General features: G+C 37.9%; 1 protein-coding gene across 10 annotated transcripts in view; it reads left to right on the top strand.

The window, feature by feature from the left end:
- The window catches only part of LOC127432054 (brefeldin A-inhibited guanine nucleotide-exchange protein 1-like), a 92,322-nt gene that overhangs the window by 50,264 nt on the left and 21,253 nt on the right, over positions 1-20,805 (top strand). For 6 of the 10 annotated variants that reach the window (XM_051682827.1, XM_051682829.1, XM_051682830.1 and 3 more), the window contains 17 exons: positions 4-274; positions 2,663-2,779; positions 3,296-3,486; positions 5,066-5,199; positions 6,396-6,630; positions 6,869-6,968; positions 7,065-7,204; positions 7,644-7,752; positions 13,968-14,169; positions 14,300-14,411; positions 16,227-16,432; positions 16,548-16,632; positions 17,123-17,288; positions 18,898-19,049; positions 19,159-19,287; positions 19,671-19,706; positions 19,842-20,000. In XM_051682827.1, coding sequence (XP_051538787.1) covers positions 4-274; positions 2,663-2,779; positions 3,296-3,486; positions 5,066-5,199; positions 6,396-6,630; positions 6,869-6,968; positions 7,065-7,204; positions 7,644-7,752; positions 13,968-14,169; positions 14,300-14,411; positions 16,227-16,432; positions 16,548-16,632; positions 17,123-17,288; positions 18,898-19,049; positions 19,159-19,287; positions 19,671-19,706; positions 19,842-20,000 — 2,544 coding nt within the window. The remainder of the gene's footprint in view (positions 1-3; positions 275-2,662; positions 2,780-3,295; positions 3,487-5,065; positions 5,200-6,395; positions 6,631-6,868; positions 6,969-7,064; positions 7,205-7,643; positions 7,753-13,967; positions 14,170-14,299; positions 14,412-16,226; positions 16,433-16,547; positions 16,633-17,122; positions 17,289-18,897; positions 19,050-19,158; positions 19,288-19,670; positions 19,707-19,841; positions 20,001-20,805) is intronic. The other 4 variants (XM_051682831.1, XM_051682835.1, XM_051682836.1 and 1 more) reach the window with 1 other exon arrangement.

Genomic DNA, 20,805 nt, shown 5'->3' on the forward strand with positions numbered 1-20,805 from the left:
CAGCTACAGGAGGCTAAGCAGATGGAGAAAGAGAGGCACAGGCAGCATTCTCCAGTCAGCCAGCAAGAGCCAGAGTCTCCTGGACAGCGGCACGCTGCAGATACACCGGCCAAAAGCCTGCCTGCAGAGGCCAACGGGGGACCTGGACACCAGGGCAGCAAGGCCGAGCAGGGCTCCCCTACCTACGAAAGTCCTGAGCCAGAGAACGGCGCTGACTTCTGTCCTCCGGAGAACGAGCAGACCGAGGCAGACCAGGCTACTGCTGCTGCGCAAAGTAAAGCACATGTGTAAAGGGATAGTTCACCCAAAACTAAAAATGTTGTCTTTATTTACTCACCCACATGTTGTTCCAAACCTGCATGACTTTCTTTTGTGGAACACAAAAGGAGATGTTAGATAGTTTGCTAATCTCAGTCACCATTCTCTTTCATTGCATATTTTTACTCACAGTGAAAGTGAATGGTGACTGAGGCTGTCTGTCCACTACATTCTGCATAATAAAAGGTGTGTTTCATATAAGAATGAAAATTAAATGGGTTTGGAACAACATGAGGGTGAAGAAATTATCACAGATTTGGGTTTTTTTCGGGTGAACTCTTTTAAGAAAGAATGTTTATTGTTTCAAAGGAATTACAAAAATTACGAGATTCTTGTGTTAAAAAAAAAAAAAAAAATTAAAAGCATTCACGTCTTCCTAGAACTCTTAATTAAAGTTAAAGTTGTAAACTCAGAATTTTATGAAAGGTCCGAATTGACAGTCATGACGTAATTTAACCAGTTTGGCAGCGGCCTCAACAATTCAAGGTAGTGAACACATTTCTGTTTGATATACCATTTTTATTATGCCATTGTTACCTAAAGCGCTCTCCTTGTTCTTAAACATTTTACAAGAACAAATAGAGGTGTACGGAAGTACCATATAGAAGTTTTGCGTTCCCTCGCAATAAGTTTTGCATGCCCTCACAGTAGTTTGCGTTCCCTTGCAATAAGTTTTACGTGCCCTTGCAATAGTTTGTGTTCCCTCGCAATAAGTTTTGCGTGCCCTCTTGATAATTTTACATACCATCACAATAAGTTTACCTTCCCTCAAAATAAGTTTGCGTTCCCTTGCAATAAGAAACTATAGTGATAATACAGGAAAACGAAAACTATGGTAATAAAAATAATTTTGTGGTTATTATGGTGTTACTGTACAAACACTATAGTTTAACTATGGTTTTACTTTAGTAATATTGTAGAATGTAGCAACCATAGTTTTTAGCGGAAATCTTTTTTCTATAGTAATATTGTAGTAACATGACTGTTTTATTTTTTATTTTGTATTTTGGCGGAAACCATGGTTTTACTATGGTAATATTGTAGTAACTATGAAAAGTTAAGTAACCATGTTTTTTTGTTGTTGTTTTTTAATTTGTTTTTTTGGTGGAAACCATGTTTAATACTCTATACTGTATCCATATAGTAACCATGATTTTATTATAGATGGTATAACCACAGTAATTCTTGTGGTTACTATTGTTTTACTCAAATATCATGGTATTTGTAGTAGAACCATAATAACCACAAAATTATTATTTGTGTTACCATAGTTTTCATTTTCCTGTATTATTACTATAGTTTTAGTACAAATATAAAGGTTACTATAGGAGGACCATGGTAAATTTATTCCGAGGGAACGCAAAACTTATTGCGAAGGCACACAAAACTATTTCAGAAAAGAATCCCGCCCTTTAAGGGGCTCCGTAGAGGTGAATTAATGTAGTGATACAAATTTTTCTGTTATTAACAACAAAGCCATTTTGGTGCTACTGTATGAGTGTTGCCATAGAAACAAATAACTTCCAAGGTCTGAAAATGTGAACCACTCCGAGTAAAATCTTAGAGTTGTCATCTCGTAATTACAGTAATTCCACAACGACGTGAAAGCAGCATTAGTACGTGCATACATACACACATGATCTCAGCTTTAGGGTTCTGTGTTTATGTAAATTATTATACTAATTTATCACAATTACTCTAGACACCAGTGTGGGAGAATATACTTTGAAACTGTAGCTTCCCAAGCACAAACTACTCTAATAATTTATTAATAGTTTACCTACAGTCAAGTTACTGTCAAGAAGATGCAGACTCAGTGATGCTATTTAAAAAATCTTTTTAAATGCACAACTACCAAATTATATCATTTATTTTTACAATCAAAGGAGTATTTATCTTGCACAAACAGTAAGGATCTGGATCTAGTTTTTGGAAAAAATTGCTCTTTACTGGAAAAGCTACATTATTTTGAAAATACTGTAGCTGAGCTACTCTCTCTCCACTGTAAAATGTTAGTTGCATCGCTTCTCTGATTCCAAGTCATTTCTACTTCATAATTTATTCAGGCATCTGCAGAGAATGAGGCATCCTCTGATGATCTGACACTATTGGATAACTGTGTCAGTGTTTCTCAGCCTTACATAAGTTTAATCGCACTGCTTTCCATCAACAGATAACAGGCATTATGACGTCCCTTCTTAATAAAACTCATTCAAGTTAAACTGATAATCAAGAGATTAAATGTGACAACACAGCATGGTAGGAGGGAAAATGCTCCTATTGGACCATGAATGAGTAACTTGACAGAATTAGAAGCTTAAATTGACTCTACTGTCTTTTATAGGTGCAGCCGAGCATGGTACGGAAACCACTGAGGAAGAAGATAGCCAGAACTATGAAGAAAGGGCGCAAGAGATTGTACAGAGCATTTTGCAAGAAGTCGTAAACACAGTGGCTGGAGGTAAGTTGTTTTTTAGGGAATACGGATCAATTTCAGACTGTTCAGAAGGAAACTAAGCTGTTAAAAGCTAAATGCTGGTTGATTAAAGTTACCTCTGATTGGTCAGTGTCATGTGACAGTCACAAAAAGATAACGCATTCTCGTGAATATGCTTCACAAGCGGAGCCGCCACCATTCTGCCGCCTTTCCCACTGAAAATGAATAGGAAACTTGCAGTTACAACATACCGTGAAAAACTGCCATTTATATGCTATTAAAAGATAGTTTTCAAATTTAAGCTGCTTGATCTGTGTGTACATGACAAATTTCATTTGTAATTATTGGTGCAATAAATGTTAACGTTACATGATATGCAAATCTATAATGTTTATTCCACGGTTTACACACCCGTCTGTTTGTGTGCAAAATTTGTGTGCAAATTTCAGATTTCATGGTGCATCGTAATCATTAGGTAAAGGTCAAATCGAATCATTGTTAGTGCAAATATTTACACCTCTACTGTTTATCCATGTTCAGATGTCAAGGAAAGCCACGAAGGCGAGGCTGAGCCAGCTGAGGGCATTCCAAACTCACTGGAGGAGGAGGGAGGGCTGGGTAGCGACAGCGAAAATGTTCACGCTAATGGCATCCTTGGCACACCAATCTCTGCCAGCTTCACTCCTTCGCTGACTGACGACAGATTGTCTGTCTCCTCCAATGACACTCAGGTAACAATTTCGACTTCTGTTGGTCAGAAAAGCTACAAAAAAGCTACGTAAATTGTATAAAATAGTAAAAAGGCAAGGTTTATCTTGTGCATAAGCTTAACAAATGTGTAGTTTATTTTAGACTGCATTGTGTATCCAGAAATTAATTTTATGATTGTAGTTATTAAAAATTAAATGATTTTTTTTTTTCATATTGTTTTATAAAACCTAACACACTTCTTTTTGTGAAAAGTTTTGCTTGAAAAGTGTGTTTGTGCTATATGTCTTTAAAATAAATGCCACTTGGTTTGATTTGTTGTTATATAATTCAAAGGCATTCATACTTTTATAAGTGTGACTTAAAGGGATAGTTCACCCAAAATGATATGTATGAATTTCTTTCTTCTGATGAACACAAATGAAGATTTTCTGAAGAATATTTCAGCTCTATAGGTCCATACAATGCAAGTGAATGGTGGCCAGAACTTTGAAGCTTCAAAAAGCACATAAAGGCTGCATAAAAGTAATCCTTAAGACTCCTGTGGTTATATCCATATTCTCAGAAGTGATATGATAGGGGGCCTGGGTAGCTCAGCAAGTAAAGACGCTGACTACCACCACTGGAGTCGCAAGTTTGAATCCAGGGTGTGCTGAGTGACTCCAGCCAGGTCTCCTAAGCAACCAAATTGGCCCGGTTGCTAGGGAGGGTAGAGTCACATGGGGTAACCTCCTCGTGGTCTCTATAATGTGGTTTGCTCCCGGAGGGGCGCGTGGTGAGTTGCGCGTGGATGCCGTGAAGAATAGCGTGAAGCCTCCACATGCTCTATGTCTCTGCGGTAACGCACTCAACAAGCCACGTGATAAGATGCATGGATTGACGGTCTCACACGCGGAGGCAACTGAGATTCGTCCTCCGTCACCCGGATTGAGGCGAGTCACTATGCCACCACGAGGACTTAGAGCGCATTGGGAATTGGGCATTCCAAATAGGGGAGAAAAAAGAAGCGATATGATAAGTGTTAGTGAGAAACAGATCAATATTTAAGTCCTTTTTTTACTATAAATTCTCCTCCCTGCCCAGTAGGTGGTGAAATGCACAAAGAATGTGAATCGCCAAAAACAAAAGAAGTGAAAGTGGAGATTGATTGTAAAAAAGGACTTAAATATTGTTCTGTTTCTTACCCGCACCTATTGTATCGCTTTTGAAGATATGGATGTAACCACTGGAGTCATATGGATTAATTTTATGTTGCCTTTATGTGCTTTTTGGACCTTCAAAGTTCTGGTCACCATTCAGTTGCATTGTATGTACCTACAGAGCTGAAATATTTTTCTAAAAATCTTTGTGTTCAGTAGAAGAAAGAAATTCAAACACATCTGGCATGGCATGAGGGTGAGTAAATGATGAGTTGAATTGTCCCTTTAAGTGTCCTAATTCTTTTTGGGGCCACTGTGTATGCTTAAAATAACATAATGGCAACTTTATGCCCTGTTGCTTTTTATGTTTGTTTCATATTACGTGCTGTACACAGTGATTAATTGTCACCCCTAATTCAATTTGATTGTAATTGGAGAATAACACAATCTCTCTATCCCACAGGAATCTGTAGCTACCACTGGGCCAGCATCAGGTGCAAAGTTTTCACATATCCTCCAGAAAGATGCGTTCTTGGTGTTCCGTTCTCTTTGCAAGCTCTCCATGAAGCCGCTTTCAGATGGTCCCCCTGATCCAAAGTAAGTCTGCTGTCCTAACAAATCCGTTACCCATATTCAGATGCAATTGTTTTCAAGCCTTCCCTTGATGTCATTTATTTTTGGATCTGTGTTGTATTAATAAATAAATGACATTTCCATAAATGACATTTTGATTTCATGGTCTAATTAAGCTTGACATGGTTTTGTGGCTTCTGTTGATATCCTAATCCAGTGCACAGTGGCTGAGTTGTTGTTGTTGTTGTTGTCGCCATCGGGCCATTGTCCTTTAAAAGGTGAATATGGCTGTCAGTGGCCAAGAAAGATGTTCCTCACTGTCAGTTGAATAGAAAGGGGGTCATTCATTCTGGTGTATCTTCATGAGCAGTGAGGCAGGAAGCTGGTGTCAGTGGTATTGATCTCTCTTTGTCAAAGGACCAGGCCCCGTTGCCCCCCTATAGATTTACATCAGATCATGCGATTTGGAGTTTAATTTTGTTTTGTATTTTTGGTTTGCTTGTTCTGTTTTGTTGGGTTTTTTTTTGTTCACGTTTTTTATGTTTTATGTTGCTTTGTTTTGATTTTGTTTGCTTTTGTTTTGTTAAATGTGTAGTTTTTGTATAATTAGTTAGTAGACTGTAATTAGACATGCAAAATTTTGGTATCTGTAATATGTCTGCTGACTGCATTTTCGATAATAGGCCAATTAATTCCTAAAAATAATATATTGAAATATGAAATATTTTGAGACCACAACTATATCTCTTTGTATGTGTTGTTTGAAAGGAAAGCCATGGTTGCAGTGACTCTGACAGCCCTGTGCTTTGCACTTGAACAATAATCTAAATTGTATTTTGGTATTTATGATTGAATAATTTTCTGGGTTATTGCACAGCCAGTGTTTGCTGACCTATTTTGAAGGCATTTGATTTACAGTCAAAAGCCTACAAACACTAAATGATAATCGTATAACCAGAGGGCCCACTACCAGCATTTTTATAATAATTCAATAATAAATATGAATTGCTGTTTTCAGAATAGTATAGCTGTATAGAATAAAAAATAAAAAGTTCTCGTCACAGGTGTACACTTTTGTAAGAGGGGTAAAGCAGAAGTTTACAGTTTATTCTAAAGATTTAATTTGGCCTTGACAACAGAATTGTTTATGGAGTGAAAAAAAAAACAGAATTCCATCGTGTTCTGTTCACCTAAGACATGATTCCTCATCTTCTCGGCAGATCCCATGAGCTGCGGTCCAAGGTCCTCTCTCTACAGCTCCTCCTGTCCATTCTTCAAAACGCTGGGCCCATCTTTAAGACCAATGAGATGTTCATCAATGCCATCAAGCAGTACCTTTGCGTGGCGCTGTCCAAAAACGGGGTCTCCTCCGTCCCTGAGGTGTTCGAGCTGTCCCTGTCCATCTTCCTCACCCTCCTGTCCAACTTCAAGACTCATCTCAAGATGCAAATCGAGGTGCCTGAACTCCTCCAGAGTCATAATGTGTTTTTTGCGTCTTGCCATGATGGTGTCAGTCTGTGGAGTGTCTAGCTGACCGTTTGGATTCATCTGAGCTGTGGTTTCATCTTGTCAGCTCTATGTGTTGTTGTTTGAACATAATTCTCTTTTTACTTACACTTTGGTTGAGATTTTTCGTTTGTAGAAGCACTTTGTGACTCAGCTCATTTGTATTTCTTCCCTGCTATCTCCTCAGGTGTTTTTCAAAGAGATTTTTCTGTATATTCTTGAAACGTCCACAAGTTCATATGACCACAAGTGGATGGTCATTCAAACCCTCACCAGAATATGTGCTGGTATGCATGTTTTCTTTTTCTTCTCATTTTTAAAAAGCTTAAAATAATTTTGAGGAGGTTTCAATTAATGTTTCTAATATATTTCTCTTCTCACAGATGCCCAGAGTGTGGTAGATATCTATGTAAATTATGATTGTGACCTGAATGCTGCTAATATTTTCGAGAGGCTGGTGAATGACCTCTCTAAGATTGCACAAGGAAGAGGAGGACATGAACTGGGTACAAGCCCACTTCAGGTAAAAAATTAAAATCAACACACAGTCCTCAAAGAGATAGTTTCCCCAAAATTCAAATTTTTCTGATCCTTATATAATTCCAAAACTGCATGACTTTCTTTCTCTTATGAAACTCAATACTGCTCTTTCCCATACAAAAAAAGCATACAGTGACCAGAGGCTGTCAAAGACAAAAAAGCACCATAAAAGTAGTCTAAACGATCAGTGAGCTTTGAGTATTCTGGAATCAAATGATAGCTTTGTGAATAACTTCAATGTTTATAACTCTAATTACCTAATTATAATTATACCTATTTATATCTAATTATAAATTTTGTCCTGTTTCTTACACAAAATTAATGAATGGCTTCAAAAGACTTGAAATTTAGACCATAGAGCAAATATAGAACATTTTGCATTTAAAACTGAGTTCATGATCCAAGCTAAAATTGTTCCTCAGGAGCTGACTCTAAGGAAGAAAGGACTGGAGTGCCTAGTGTCCATTCTCAAGTGTATGGTGGAGTGGAGCAAAGACCAATATGTCAACCCTAATTCCCAGACCAGTCTTGGTAAGGCAAACATCTGCTGTCAAAAACATCTATATTTGCTCCTCACCCAGTACATGTTCCACATTCTGAGCAGTTTTACAACAATATTCCAGGTTACAGCCCCGACTGTTCTCTAAGTAACTGTCCTCAGAGTGCATTTAGGCTGCTTTACCAGTAGCTTCCGGCTTGTGCAGAACCAAACGGATAAACAGTGGCTTTTGAGGACAGTGCACTAGGAGTCATTTGCCTCAAAGAGGGGCAGAAAATGCTATTTGGCATGACAGCTATGCAGGCCTTTCATCTTAATCAAACGGCCCTGAGGCTGTTATTCATCACCTAGCCATGCCCTGAGATCAGGGAGGCAGTCTGAACGCTGTTTGAACAGAACAGCTGGGAACAGTCTTTCCTTCCATTTGCCAGGCTAGAGACCCTCTCTCTTTGGAACTGAGGGATTTTAAGTCTAATCAAGCTTGGCTTTAATGGGTTAGTGGAGTAGAGGCTCTGATGTCCCAATGGGAGCTCTTCTCTGTTGCCTCAAGCCCACCTCAGGCTTGCAGTTTATTTCAATAATAAGAGTATCTACATATTTAAAGTAGGGGTTGCATAGTGTAGCCAACTAGTCCTCTATTACTAATGTAATCGACACTGTCAGCCTGAAGTCAACTAGTCGCTTTCCACGTAGTTTACAAAGCGCATCTTTAGGAAATACAGCGGGTGGCAGATTTCTGAGACATAGGGTGGCAAGCGAAGACTCATTCATTTTAATGAGGAAAGTTCTACCTGATTTGTTAGGGTTAGGTTTAGGGGTTGGGTTATAGCTTCTCTGACCAATCAGGTAGCTCTTTCCTGATGAATATTACTGAATCGTCCAATCGGTTATTGCTGCACTCATGAATAAAAATTACTCATCGACTATTAAAAATGAGTAGTTGTGCAACCCCAAATTTAAAGCAACAATATTATGCCAAGCATCACTACTATTATTTGCAAGGCAGGCATCACTATTTGCTCTACAGACATGAGTAGCCGCATTTCCACTATCGTGCCAAATGAGGGCGTGCTAGCGTTTGCCAGGGCCAGATGCGTTCCCACTGCCACTTCCAGGGCTTAATCATGCTGCCTCTGGGTTTTCTCGGGACCAATGACCAATGGGCTTTGGCCCGCCGATTACCCTCGGACCAAACAAGGCCAACTGGGAATTGAGGCGGGGTTAATGTCAAAGGCGGAGTTTTGCCGAACTTGCCAGGTTGTGTATCCAGCGCACTATTGTACAGGTTCGGGAAAATGAACAATGGACAAAGCGGTGCCCAAAGAAAGAACTTTCCATGGTTTGAGTTCATGGACGGTGTGCTGGGATATTGTCCCGCTGATAGTGAAGAGACCACTTGGGACACCATGGCAGTTACAGTCGGTGAGTTGTCAACTCTAACTTATCTAGCTAAATTAGCTGGCTAGCTAATGTTTACATTCAATATAAACTCGATATTCTTGATAAATAGATAACATGATACCTCAGCTTGAGCTTCCCTCTTGCTTGTGAAATGGGCGGGGTGTGTAACATTGGCACCAGGGCGGCTTGTTAAAGGTGTATTTTAGGGCAACGCTGCGGGGCTATTGGCCCGATGGTGGAAACGCAGATCGATTTTGGTCTCGCGGCTCAAGGTCCGAGGTTATTGGCCCCGGCTGGCCAGTTGATATGGCCCTGGCTCGCACTGGCCCGAAAGTGGAAAAGCGGCTCATAACTCAAATCATGTGGCTTGTTGAGGTGGCCTATTACTTTTATAACAGAGCTACAATTTTAGCCTGGCAGACAATAAAACTGGCAAAAGATCCCATAGAGAGACATTGAAGTAGGGACCTGAGCCATTTCTAGAGATCAGAATATCATGGAAACTTGGGGGTGGATTTTTTTTTTGTTTTTGTTTGGTCCAAATAGCAACCATCTAGCAACACCCTAGAAACCACCCCAGAACAACTTAGCAACCACATATAACTAAAAACCACTCAGAACACCAAAGCAACCACATAGCAATTTCCTGGCAACCACCAACAACACCTAAGCATTGTGGCAGCGAGTTTGGCACCACTCCCACGTTAAAGCCAAGTTTACATTAACATTTACAGTATGTTCTTAGCATGCTGTTTCTTATTCAAGCAACTTACAGATTTGATAATTTACAAATATTTTCCATTATAACCTTTATAATGTAGATTCTGTCTAAATGCAATACTTAATAAATCATAAAATCATAATAAATTTATTTGGGATCTCTAAATAAAACAGAAGCTTTCAGAGTCTTTTTCATTTTAATTTCCTTTTTTGTTGACAGTGGTTGCTTACACCGTTACTACTGTTTTATTGTAATAACTTAGTAATAGCATTTAATAACTTGTAAAAGTATGTTGGCAGAAATAGTGGTTTTATATATATATATATATATATATACTGGTGGCCAAAAGTTTGGAATAATGTACAGATTTTGCCGTTTTGGAAAGAAATTGATACTTTAATTCACCAAAGTGGCATTCAAATGATCACAAAGTATAGTCAGGACATTACTGATGTGAAAAATCAGCACCATCACTATTTGAAAAAAAAAGGAATTTTTGATAAAAACTAGACAGGCCCCATTTCCAGCAGCCATCACTCCAACACCTTACCCTTGAGTAATCATGCTAAATGACTAATTTGGTACTAGAAAATCACTTGCCATTATATCAAACACAGTTGAAAGCTATTTGGTTCATTAAATTAAGCTTACATTTTTTATTTATTTTTTTTTGAGTTGCCAAAGTATGCAATAGACTGGCATGTCTTAAGTTCAATATTAGGTCAAAAATGGCAAAAAAGAAACAGCTTTCTTTAGAAACAACTAGAATGTCAAGGATCTGCAAAGCTGTCACTGCAGCATGTGGAGGATTTTTTGATGAGAACTCTTTGAAGTAGTTTAAGAAGTTTTTTTCACGTTATTAATGTCCTAACTATACATTGTGATCAGTTGAATGCAACTTTTGTGAATAAAAGTACCAATTTCTTTCCATAAGAGCAAAATCTGCACATTATTCCAAACTTTTGGCTGCCTGTGTGTGAGTGTGTGTGTATATATACACACACACTCACACTATAAATATAGTATATAAATATCACTATATATATATATTGTAAGTAATATTTTTAAACTTTCATCTACATCAAAGCCACTCTTACAGGCCTTTCTGTATGTCCTAATAGTCCTGTATCAGCATAGAAAGACACATAAGCCTAGAGTATGCTCATCTAAGCTAGCTCTCCAGGTATATAATGTTTGTTTTGGATGGCTGAGGCTTTCAGGTCCTTCTGTATGCTTATCATGCTGGCCTATCACTGTTTGTTGTTTTCTCTTAATGGACGCACATCACAGGGAAAGCAGGTAACAGCAGTTTGCTCCCATAGTAACATTACAGTTGATTGCATTAGTTTGTGTTGCGTAAACCAGATACTGTTAGTGATTAATAGTGCTCTGTGCAGTGGCTATTTTAGCTGTTGTAAATCAGACAGTAGTGAGAGTAAAACTGGATTATTTAGTGAATATTTGCATTCACAATAGAGCTAGGAAATTTAATGCGTTATTTTCTGCAATTAATAGTTGACTGTTTAACGCATAAAAAAACAATTTACGCAATTTTATGCAGTGTCCGTTTTTTTTGTAACGTCACAATCCCCCCCCCCCCCCCCCCCCCCCCACCCCACCCCCCACACACACACTTCCTGTGGCTAAAATTGGCATATATAAATTTCCAGGAGGTACACGCTCGACTCGACTGCGCATGCTAGCACAGAAACTGATTGTGTGGAGTAGTGCATGCTTATTAATTATGCACAACGCATGTCCCGGGCATATTAAACAAGGGAGTGGATTTAGTGTATGAAGAATGGAGACTTCACACGCAAGCATTGAGCCAGTTGTAAGAGAGATACGGGCAAGCTCCCGTATCTCTTCACATCACCCGAATACGCTTGCTTACTGCCATCTGAACAGTGTCAAAAGAGATGCGCAATAGAGACTGAACGGCAGCCAGAAAAAATAATAGTTTTTAGATTTAAAACCTCAGCAAATTAAACTTCAGCACTGTCTAATAATGCGTTGGCAATGTACACTTAAGTTTATCTTGCCATTAAAGCTGGAAATTTATTGAATTTGCCCATTTGATCTTATTATAAAAAAGAATTCCACTGGATAATGCCAGATTTTGCCCAACTTTTAATTACAATGTCCACTGATTTTATGACATGTAAACATACACTTGTATCAAAGATTTATACCTGTAAAAATTTATCTAATTGAACATTTCTGCAATTTTTTTTTAATTTTAACATGTTCGTATTTAAATAATTAAATGATGACCAACCAATTTCTTGCAAGTTCTTTTATGCAAAGTATAAAGTACATATATTTATGATAAAATGTTATATTTTGTTTTAATGTACCATGATTAATCAAGATTAATCATAGAAAACTCAGATGAATGTCATGAAATGACATTTTTTTTTATAGCTTTACAACCCTAATTCACAATGCTTTTGCTAGCGCTTTAAAATTAAACAACATCGTGACTATCCATCCATCCAAAATATCCATCTAAAATATCACCCAGCTTTAATTGAGAACAGTTAAATTATGATTCGTTTGCTGCTAAAAATTAACAAGTATCTCCTAGCTGCAGCTGGCTTCTGTGATATCTCTGAGAGAGGAAACTATCCCTCTGAAATGAGGAAGTGACTTGATAGCTCATGTTCCAGTGATGGCTGTCCACTGAATATTTTACAGTGTTTCCGAAGTGTAATCAGACCCCGTTCAATGCAAGCCAAACTTCCCCATACCCAAACCGCCGGCATGTTTGTCTCGCACAAACTTCAGATGCATTACCCTGTGTATTCAGGTCATGCCGCTCTTCTCCGTGTCCCCACAGTGCTGTTTTTGTGATATGAGTCAGCTGAGGCCAAAGACTTTATTAGAGAAATTGTTGTGTTGGGAAACTTATAAAGGAAGCCAAGCCAAAGAAGAAAGTCCATACACCAACACATATATCCCTCAGCCTGGACTCCAATGAATCAGTGAATCATGCTGTCTCTGCTCCCTGGAGCTACTGGGATTGTGTTTTACATAGTCTTATCTTTTCTTCTGCTCTCTCTAAAATTATTCAACAGTTAGTTCTGGTCCTCTAACCTGATTGGACAAGTGGTGTTCCAAGAGTGCTGATATAAGATTAGAATAACAGTACTGAAAACATTTTGCTGTTTGTAGCTCAGTAATACACAATGGTTCATTTTGCTTTGGCTTCATTTGGAACTATTTTCAATAGCAGACCAAAAATAGACAGAATAACTGCTATATTGTGTCTAAAATGTAAATTACTCAATATTAAAGGGCTAGTTCACCCAAAAATGAAAGTTCTCTCATAATTTACTCACCCTCATGTCATCCCAGATGTGTTTGACTTTCTTTCTTCTGCAGAACACAAACAAAGATTTTTAGAAGAATATTTTCAGCTCTGTAGGTCCATACAATGCAAGTGAATGGTGGCTGGAAATCTGAAGGTCCAAAAAGCAGATAAAAGCAGCATAAAAGTAATCCATAAGACTCCAGTGGTTAAATCCTTATCTTCAGAAGTGATATGATAGGTGTGGGTAAGAAACAGATCAATATTTATGTTCTTTCTTTACTATAAATCTCCACTTTCACTTTCACATCTGAAAGTTACATGTGGCGCCTGTTTAGTTTCACTTTCACAAAGTGAAAGTGGAGATTTAAAGTAAAAAAGAACATAAATATTGATCTGTTTCTCACCCACACCTATCATATCCCTTCTGAAGATAAGGATTTAACCACTGGAGTCTTAAGAATTAATTGTATGCTGCCTTTATGTGCTTTTTGGAGCTTTAAAGGTCTGGTCACCATTCACTTGCATTGTATGGACCTACAGAGCTGAAATATTCTTCTAAAATCTTTGTGTTCTGCAGAAGAAAGTAAGTCATTCACATCTGGGATGGCATGAGGGTGAGTAAATGATGAGAGAAATACAATTTTTGGGTGAACTAACCCTTTAACTTGTTTAAAGAAATGTTGTTCAAATGCAATCACACTTAGAATTGTGTAGAATTTTCAGTACGACAGCACTCTTGTTTGTGTGATATAGCTTAATTGTTTCACATTGCCTTTTTCAGTTGCATTACTTTAACTTTCTCTCTCCATTAGGCCAAGAAAAGCCTTTAGAGCAGGAGACCAATGAGTCGAAGCACCCAGAAACTATTAACCGTTATGACAGCATAAACTCTCTGGATTCCACCGCCTCGTCGGGCATTGGAAGCTACAGCACACAGATGTCAGGAACAGACAACCCTGAGCAGTTTGAGGTCCTCAAACAGCAGAAGGAGATCATAGAGCAAGGCATTGACCTGTAAGCAATCAAGCTGGAATCAGAAATATCTAGAGATTTACCTGTGCACTATACACATTGTTAAAGGGACAGTTTACCACTAAAAATAATGTACTCACCCTCATATTGTTCTGGATACCATGATGCATAGGTTCAACAAGAAACCAAAGAGAGGCATTCAGTACCTGCAGGAGCAAGGCATGCTGGGAACTACGCCGGAAGACATTGCCCAGTTTTTACATCAGGAGGAGAGGCTTGACTCTGTAAGACTTGCGTAGAAACACCTTTACTGTTGCTCTTACTGGCTTATCCAATGTACGCAAGTGAATGGCAAGCCAAATTGACTGTAATGTAATTACTAAAAACGTTAATTCTTGTTTAAAAAATGTCATCACTCGCAGAAATGCATATTTTTTATATCAAAAATTGAAAGCGCTAATTTTTTATAACAAAAATTCAGTTTCAACTAGTAAAAACCATAATTCTTGATATCCGTAACTGTATTTTCACTAGTAGAATGTTGCAGTTATCTCAGGTACTTTGATTCAAAATGCAATTACAGATAACAAAAATTAATTTCTTACTAGTTGAAATTACAACTTCACATATCAGCAATGCACTTATTACTAGTAAAAATAAAACAAAATTATATAAATAATTACATTGTTACAAGTACAAATGTCTATTCCTGTTATCAACAATTAAATTGCATCTAGTAAAACTGCTCATTTTTTATATCAGTAATTTGGTTTCCACTACTGGCAATGTTAATTTCTGATATCTGTAATGTGATTGTAACTAGTACAAAATCCTTTTTAGATACAGTACTGTGCAAAAGTTTTAGGCATTTAGTTTTCATTTTTCAATGAACATCATCCAAAGTCCAGTAAACATAAAAAAAGCTAAATCAACATTTGGTGTGACCTTTAAAACAGCCCCAATTCTTCTAGGTACACCTGGACACAGTTTTTCTTGGTTGTTGGCAGATAGGATGTTCCAAGCTTCTTGGAGCATTCACCACAGTTCTTCTATCTATTTAGGCTGTTTCAATTGCTTCTGTCTCTTCATGTAATCCCACACTGACTCGATGTTCAGTGGGGGTCTTTGTGGGTCTATGCCATCTGTTGCAGGGCTCCCTGTTCTTCTATTATATTCTGTTTGCAGAAGGAATGTTTGGGAGTCTAAAATGTTTATTTCCTATTGACACACTACATCTAAAGATATAAATAACCATCTTAAGACAAATTTTTTTATTAAACATCTTATGTGCCTAAGACGTTTGCATAGTACTGTGTATTAAATTACTTTCCAATTTATTGATATCCAGAATCGATTCCCAGATATCTTAAAAACCGAATCTAACATGCCGAAATACTGTACATTTCAACTACATTTCAGATATCAAAAATTAGCAATTTCTCCAGTTGTAATTTAATTATTGGTAATAGGAATGGACATTGGCACTATGAACCATGTAATTATTGATATCAACAATTAGCATTTGTAGTAGTAAGAAGTACATAGCTGATATGTGTATTAGGAATTTCAACTGGTACTAAATACATTTTTGATATCTGTAATTGCGTTTTGAATAGGAGTGGATGACAGATCATTGTGAAATTCTACTAGTGAAAATTAGTCATTTTTTATTAAGAACTAACCGTTTTACTATGTACAAATGTAATTAGTGCTTTCACTTAATTCCTGATATCAAGAATTAGCATTTTAACCAGTAAAAATTGAATTGTTGATATCAATAATTCCCATCCTGAACGTTACTTAAAGTAAATTTGGCTTGCAATCCAAGTGTTGTGCACATGCCTCTTCATGGTTTGACGTCAAAAGCAGAAAATAACAAGGTTTGCGTTGTCTGACATTTTAAAAAAGCTGATTGGTTAGGGTGTTTCACCATATTGGTGTGCATGTAAACGGGTTCACTGTGGCTATAGTATGTAGCATTGAGCTTGCATTTCTCTATTGGAGTTATGAACCTTTCATTGTGTTTTGGCTATTTATTTCCGTACCTACATACACAATCAATATCTGAGTCATTTGTCCTCTTGTTTTCAACCCGACAGATCCAGGTAGGAGAATTTCTTGGGGACAACGATCGCATCAATAAAGAGGTCATGTATGCCTACGTCGACCAAATGGACTTCCAGGGCAAAGACTTTGTACCGGCACTGCGCATGTTCCTCGAGGGTTTCCGTCTGCCTGGAGAGGCCCAGAAAATCGATCGACTGATGGAGAAATTTGCTGCTAGATATTTAGAATGCAACCAAAGGTAAGTGCTGCACTCCCCGGCTGATGTAACAAATTAACCTACAGCTCTAATTATGCCACAAACACTTAACTTGACCTGAATCACGATTTGTCTCCTTTCGTCTCTCTCACCTCAGGCAAACTCTGTTTGCGAGCGCAGACACTGCGTACGTCCTGGCGTATTCAATCATCATGTTGACTACAGATCTACACAGTCCGCAGGTTAGTGCACCAACTCAAATTCTGTTCCGAATTAAAGTGTTGTTTGTTAAAGGAATAGTTCACACAAAAATGAAAATTCTGTGATCATTTACTCATCCTAATGTCATTACTAAACTATATGCTTTTTTTTCTTTTTTTTTTTTTTTTTTGTGGAAAACAGAAGTTGAAATTTTTAATGAATTGTTATGCAGCCCTTGCCATACAACGACAATTATTCAAAGACCATAGGCTGAACGACATTAGGTTGAGTAAATAATGATAGATTTGTGTGTGTGCATGTGAACTATCCCTTTAACTGAAAGCTTTTCAAATGGTTTTTTCTTATCAGTACTGAGTCTATGAATGTTAATGTGAATGTTTGGCATTCAGTCTTAAGATGTAAGTGGAATAGCAAAATCTAGGTGATGAATGTTTCTGACAAAACAACGGAAAACAAGAGCTCATCCTACCAGGAGCGCTTCTGATCTGCCTTTCTTTAATCTCGGCACAGGTGAAGAACAAAATGACAAAAGAACAATACATCAAGATGAACAGAGGGATCAATGACAGTAAAGATTTACCGGAGGAGTATCTGTCAGCCATTTATGATGAAATCGCAGGGAAAAAAATATCCATGAAGGAGACAAAGGAATTAACTCTAAAGTCAAATAAGCAAAGTGAGTACTTGGTGCACCGAAGGAACTTACAAAAGTACTTTTTTATAATTAACCATAATCATATTTATTTTTTGCCTTCACTTTTTCTAAAGGCTGCGTCATTATACTAGTTTCGCTATCTTTGCGAATTTTCTTGCAAATTGCAAGAATGAGAGATGTCTTAATACCGTTTTTAATAAATAGAGGTTTTAAAAATTGGTGGCTACAATGGTTGTTTGTTCAAAATGTTAGTTGCCTACATTTATGGTTAAATGTTTTTTAAATCTGGTTTGATCTTCATCTAAGTAACAGTAATGAACAAACACAATGTGTTTTAACTAATATATTATTGTATCGTTCTTGTACATACTGAATACATCATTCAAACATTCACAGTGTAGGTTGGAAAAAGTATGTGAACCCTAGGCTAATGACATCAACCAAAGCTAATTTGAATCAGGAGTTTGCAAACAATTAATGAAATGAGATTGGAGGTGTGGGTTAGAGCTACTCTGACTTATAAAAAGCACTCAAACATTTTGAGTTTGCTATACACAAGAAGCATCTGCTGACGTGGACCATGCCTCGTAAAAAAGAGATCTCAGTAGACCTGCAGTCAAGAATTGTTGCTTTGCATAAAGCTGGAAAGGTTTAGATATTCGTCTTAGATATTCATCTGTCCACAGTAAGACAAATTGTCTCTAAATGGAGATGATTTAGTACTGTGGCCACTCTCCCTAGAAGTGTCCGTCCAGTCAAGATGACTTAAAGGGTACACTGCAGAATGCTCAGTGAGGTAAAAAAAAAAAAAAAGAACCTTAGAGTGACAGCTAAAGAATTGAAGGAATCATTGGAACTGGTTAACAACTCTGTTCATGAGTCTACTATCCAGAAACAGGCATGGTGTCCATGGCAGGACACCACAAAGGAAGCTGCTGCTTTCCAGCAAAAACATTGCTGCGCACCTGACGTATGCCAAAGACCACCTTGACATTCCACAACGCTACTGGGAAAATGTTTTGTGAACTGATGAAACTAAGGTTAAATTGTTTGGGAAGAACATGCATCACTACGTATGGTGTAAAAGGGCACCGCATACCAACATGAAAACATCATCCCAACGGTGAAGTACGGTCGAGGGAGCATCATGATTTGGGGCTGCTTCGGGCCTGAACCTCTTGTCATCAAGGAAAAATGAATTCTCAAATTTATCAAGATATCTTACAGGATAATGTCAGGGTGGCTGTGTGCCAGCTGAAGCTCAGTAGAAGTTGGGTGATGCAGTGGGACACTGACCCTAAACATCTAAGTAAATCCAGTACAGAATGGCTTCATAAAAAGTGGAAAAAAAAAAACGTATGACTTTGATGATATCACATTTTATGACCAATTAATGCAGAAAACCAGCTAATTCCAAAGGGTTCACATACTTTTTCTTGCCACTGTACATAAATGTCGAGATAAATAATAAATAAGGATAAAAAAAAAATAATTACAAAAAAATAGATACAACCTTCTGATGTTTTATAATAGTCTAACCTAATTTCTCTAGCTGACATTTTGCTTAGTATCAGACAATAATTGAACAGTCATACAATGGGTTTGTGGTAAATTTGTGTCTCTGGATCAGGTGTGGCCAGTGAAAAGCAGAGGAGGCTTCTGTATAATGTTGAGATGGAGCAGATGGCAAAGACAGCCAAGGCTCTGATGGAGGCCGTGAGCCACGTCCAGGCCCCCTTTACCAGTGCCACCCATCTCGAGCATGTCAGACCCATGTTTAAGGTATACTGCTTATGCATATGCACAGACATTCTGTTTGGATGTAAATACTGATCCCATATTATGAGTATTCTTATTATCTTGATCTCTCGTGTATTTTTAACCCCTAAAGCTGGCATGGACACCGTTCTTGGCTGCGTTCAGTGTGGGTCTGCAAGACTGTGATGATACTGTGGTGGCCTCTCTGTGTCTGGAGGGGATTCGCTGTGCTATCAGGATAGCATGCATCTTCAGCATTCAGGTAATTTCACACGCTGTATTTAACCAAGCAGAGGTAATTTAATGGAGCTCAGTAAAGCCTAGTGTTTGTTTGCTGTACTAATCAGTCTCTGTCCAAATCAGCAGCATATACTTCAGTCCTCTCTGTCTGAAATGAACAGGATGCATTAAAGAAACAGCTAGATGGAGAGTAGCACGTTTTAAATGTGTAACTATTTTTAACTTGACACACAAACCTAATGCAGCACTTATGAGTTACAGTTTATGTAAAGTACTCAAGTAGGCAAATAGCCAAAATGCCCATCTTTAAAAGGTTACTTCACATAAAAATGTAAATTCTGTCATCATTTACTTACCCTCATGTTGTTCCAAACCCAACTTTCTTTCTTCCATGGAAAACAAAAGGAGATAGGTAGAATGACAGTCTGGAACCACATGAGGGTGAGTAAATGATGGCATAATTTTCATTTTTGGGTGAACTATCCCTTTAACACACAGAATCGCAGTGCAGGGTACATCCTGACACGCATGCTGGCAGATCCAAAAGGTTGATTTGCTGTTTTTGGTTTATTCCAGTTGGAGCGAGATGCATATGTACAGGCCCTGGCCCGTTTCACGCTGTTAACGGCCAGCTCTGGCATCACGGAGATGAAGCAGAAGAACATTGACACCATCAAGACTCTCATTACGGTGGCCCACACTGACGGAAATTATCTAGGAACCTCCTGGCATGAGGTGAGCTCTTCCTTAAACAGGGTTATTCTACCTTTACATTTTAGTTTAGTTTATTTCTATATTATTTCTAATTTGTGCTTTCAATTTAGTTTTACCTCTATGATTGTGATTGTGCTATTTTTAGAGCTGTCAAAATTAACGCGTTAACGCATACAATTAATTTAAAATGTTTAACACATTAATTTTTCTTTGACGCCATTAACGCATTTACCAGTTTGATATTAGATTCTGACATTTTATTCAGCTCCGTGTAAATTCTGAACACTGGTTGGAGTAGGGCGGAACCTTTTCGTGATGTGTCATTATTACACTGACGCATACACCACAAACACGCACACAACGGTGATTCCGTATCATTGATCAAGTGATGGGGAAAATGACTTATTAACGCTACTTGTTGAACAAAGAAAACCCAGATGGGAATTGCGACAGATATCAAGTACTTTGCAGCCTCTGTAGGGCGCAATTTAATTACCACAGAAGCATGTCAATTCTTAATTATCACCAAAACACCAATTTGGATGAAGTATCATTACGTGGGGTGTGCCAGAGCTAAACAAGACATCTGCAGCCTTTTCATGTGGAGTTTAAAGCAGCAATTGACTATGGTGTTGTGTTGGCCTGACGCAAATCATGAATGTGGCTTCACGATTGCTATAGCAAGGTGGATAGCCACAATCTACCGGCCGATGTATATATTGGAGGATGAAAGTTTAAGAGATATAATGCGCATTGCAATGAATATACAGGTGCATCTCAATAAATTAGAATGTCGTGGAAAAGTTCATTTATTTCACTAATTCAA

This window comes from Myxocyprinus asiaticus, chromosome 41 (genome assembly GCF_019703515.2).
Source record: "Myxocyprinus asiaticus isolate MX2 ecotype Aquarium Trade chromosome 41, UBuf_Myxa_2, whole genome shotgun sequence".
Classification (NCBI taxonomy): domain Eukaryota; kingdom Metazoa; phylum Chordata; class Actinopteri; order Cypriniformes; family Catostomidae; genus Myxocyprinus; species Myxocyprinus asiaticus.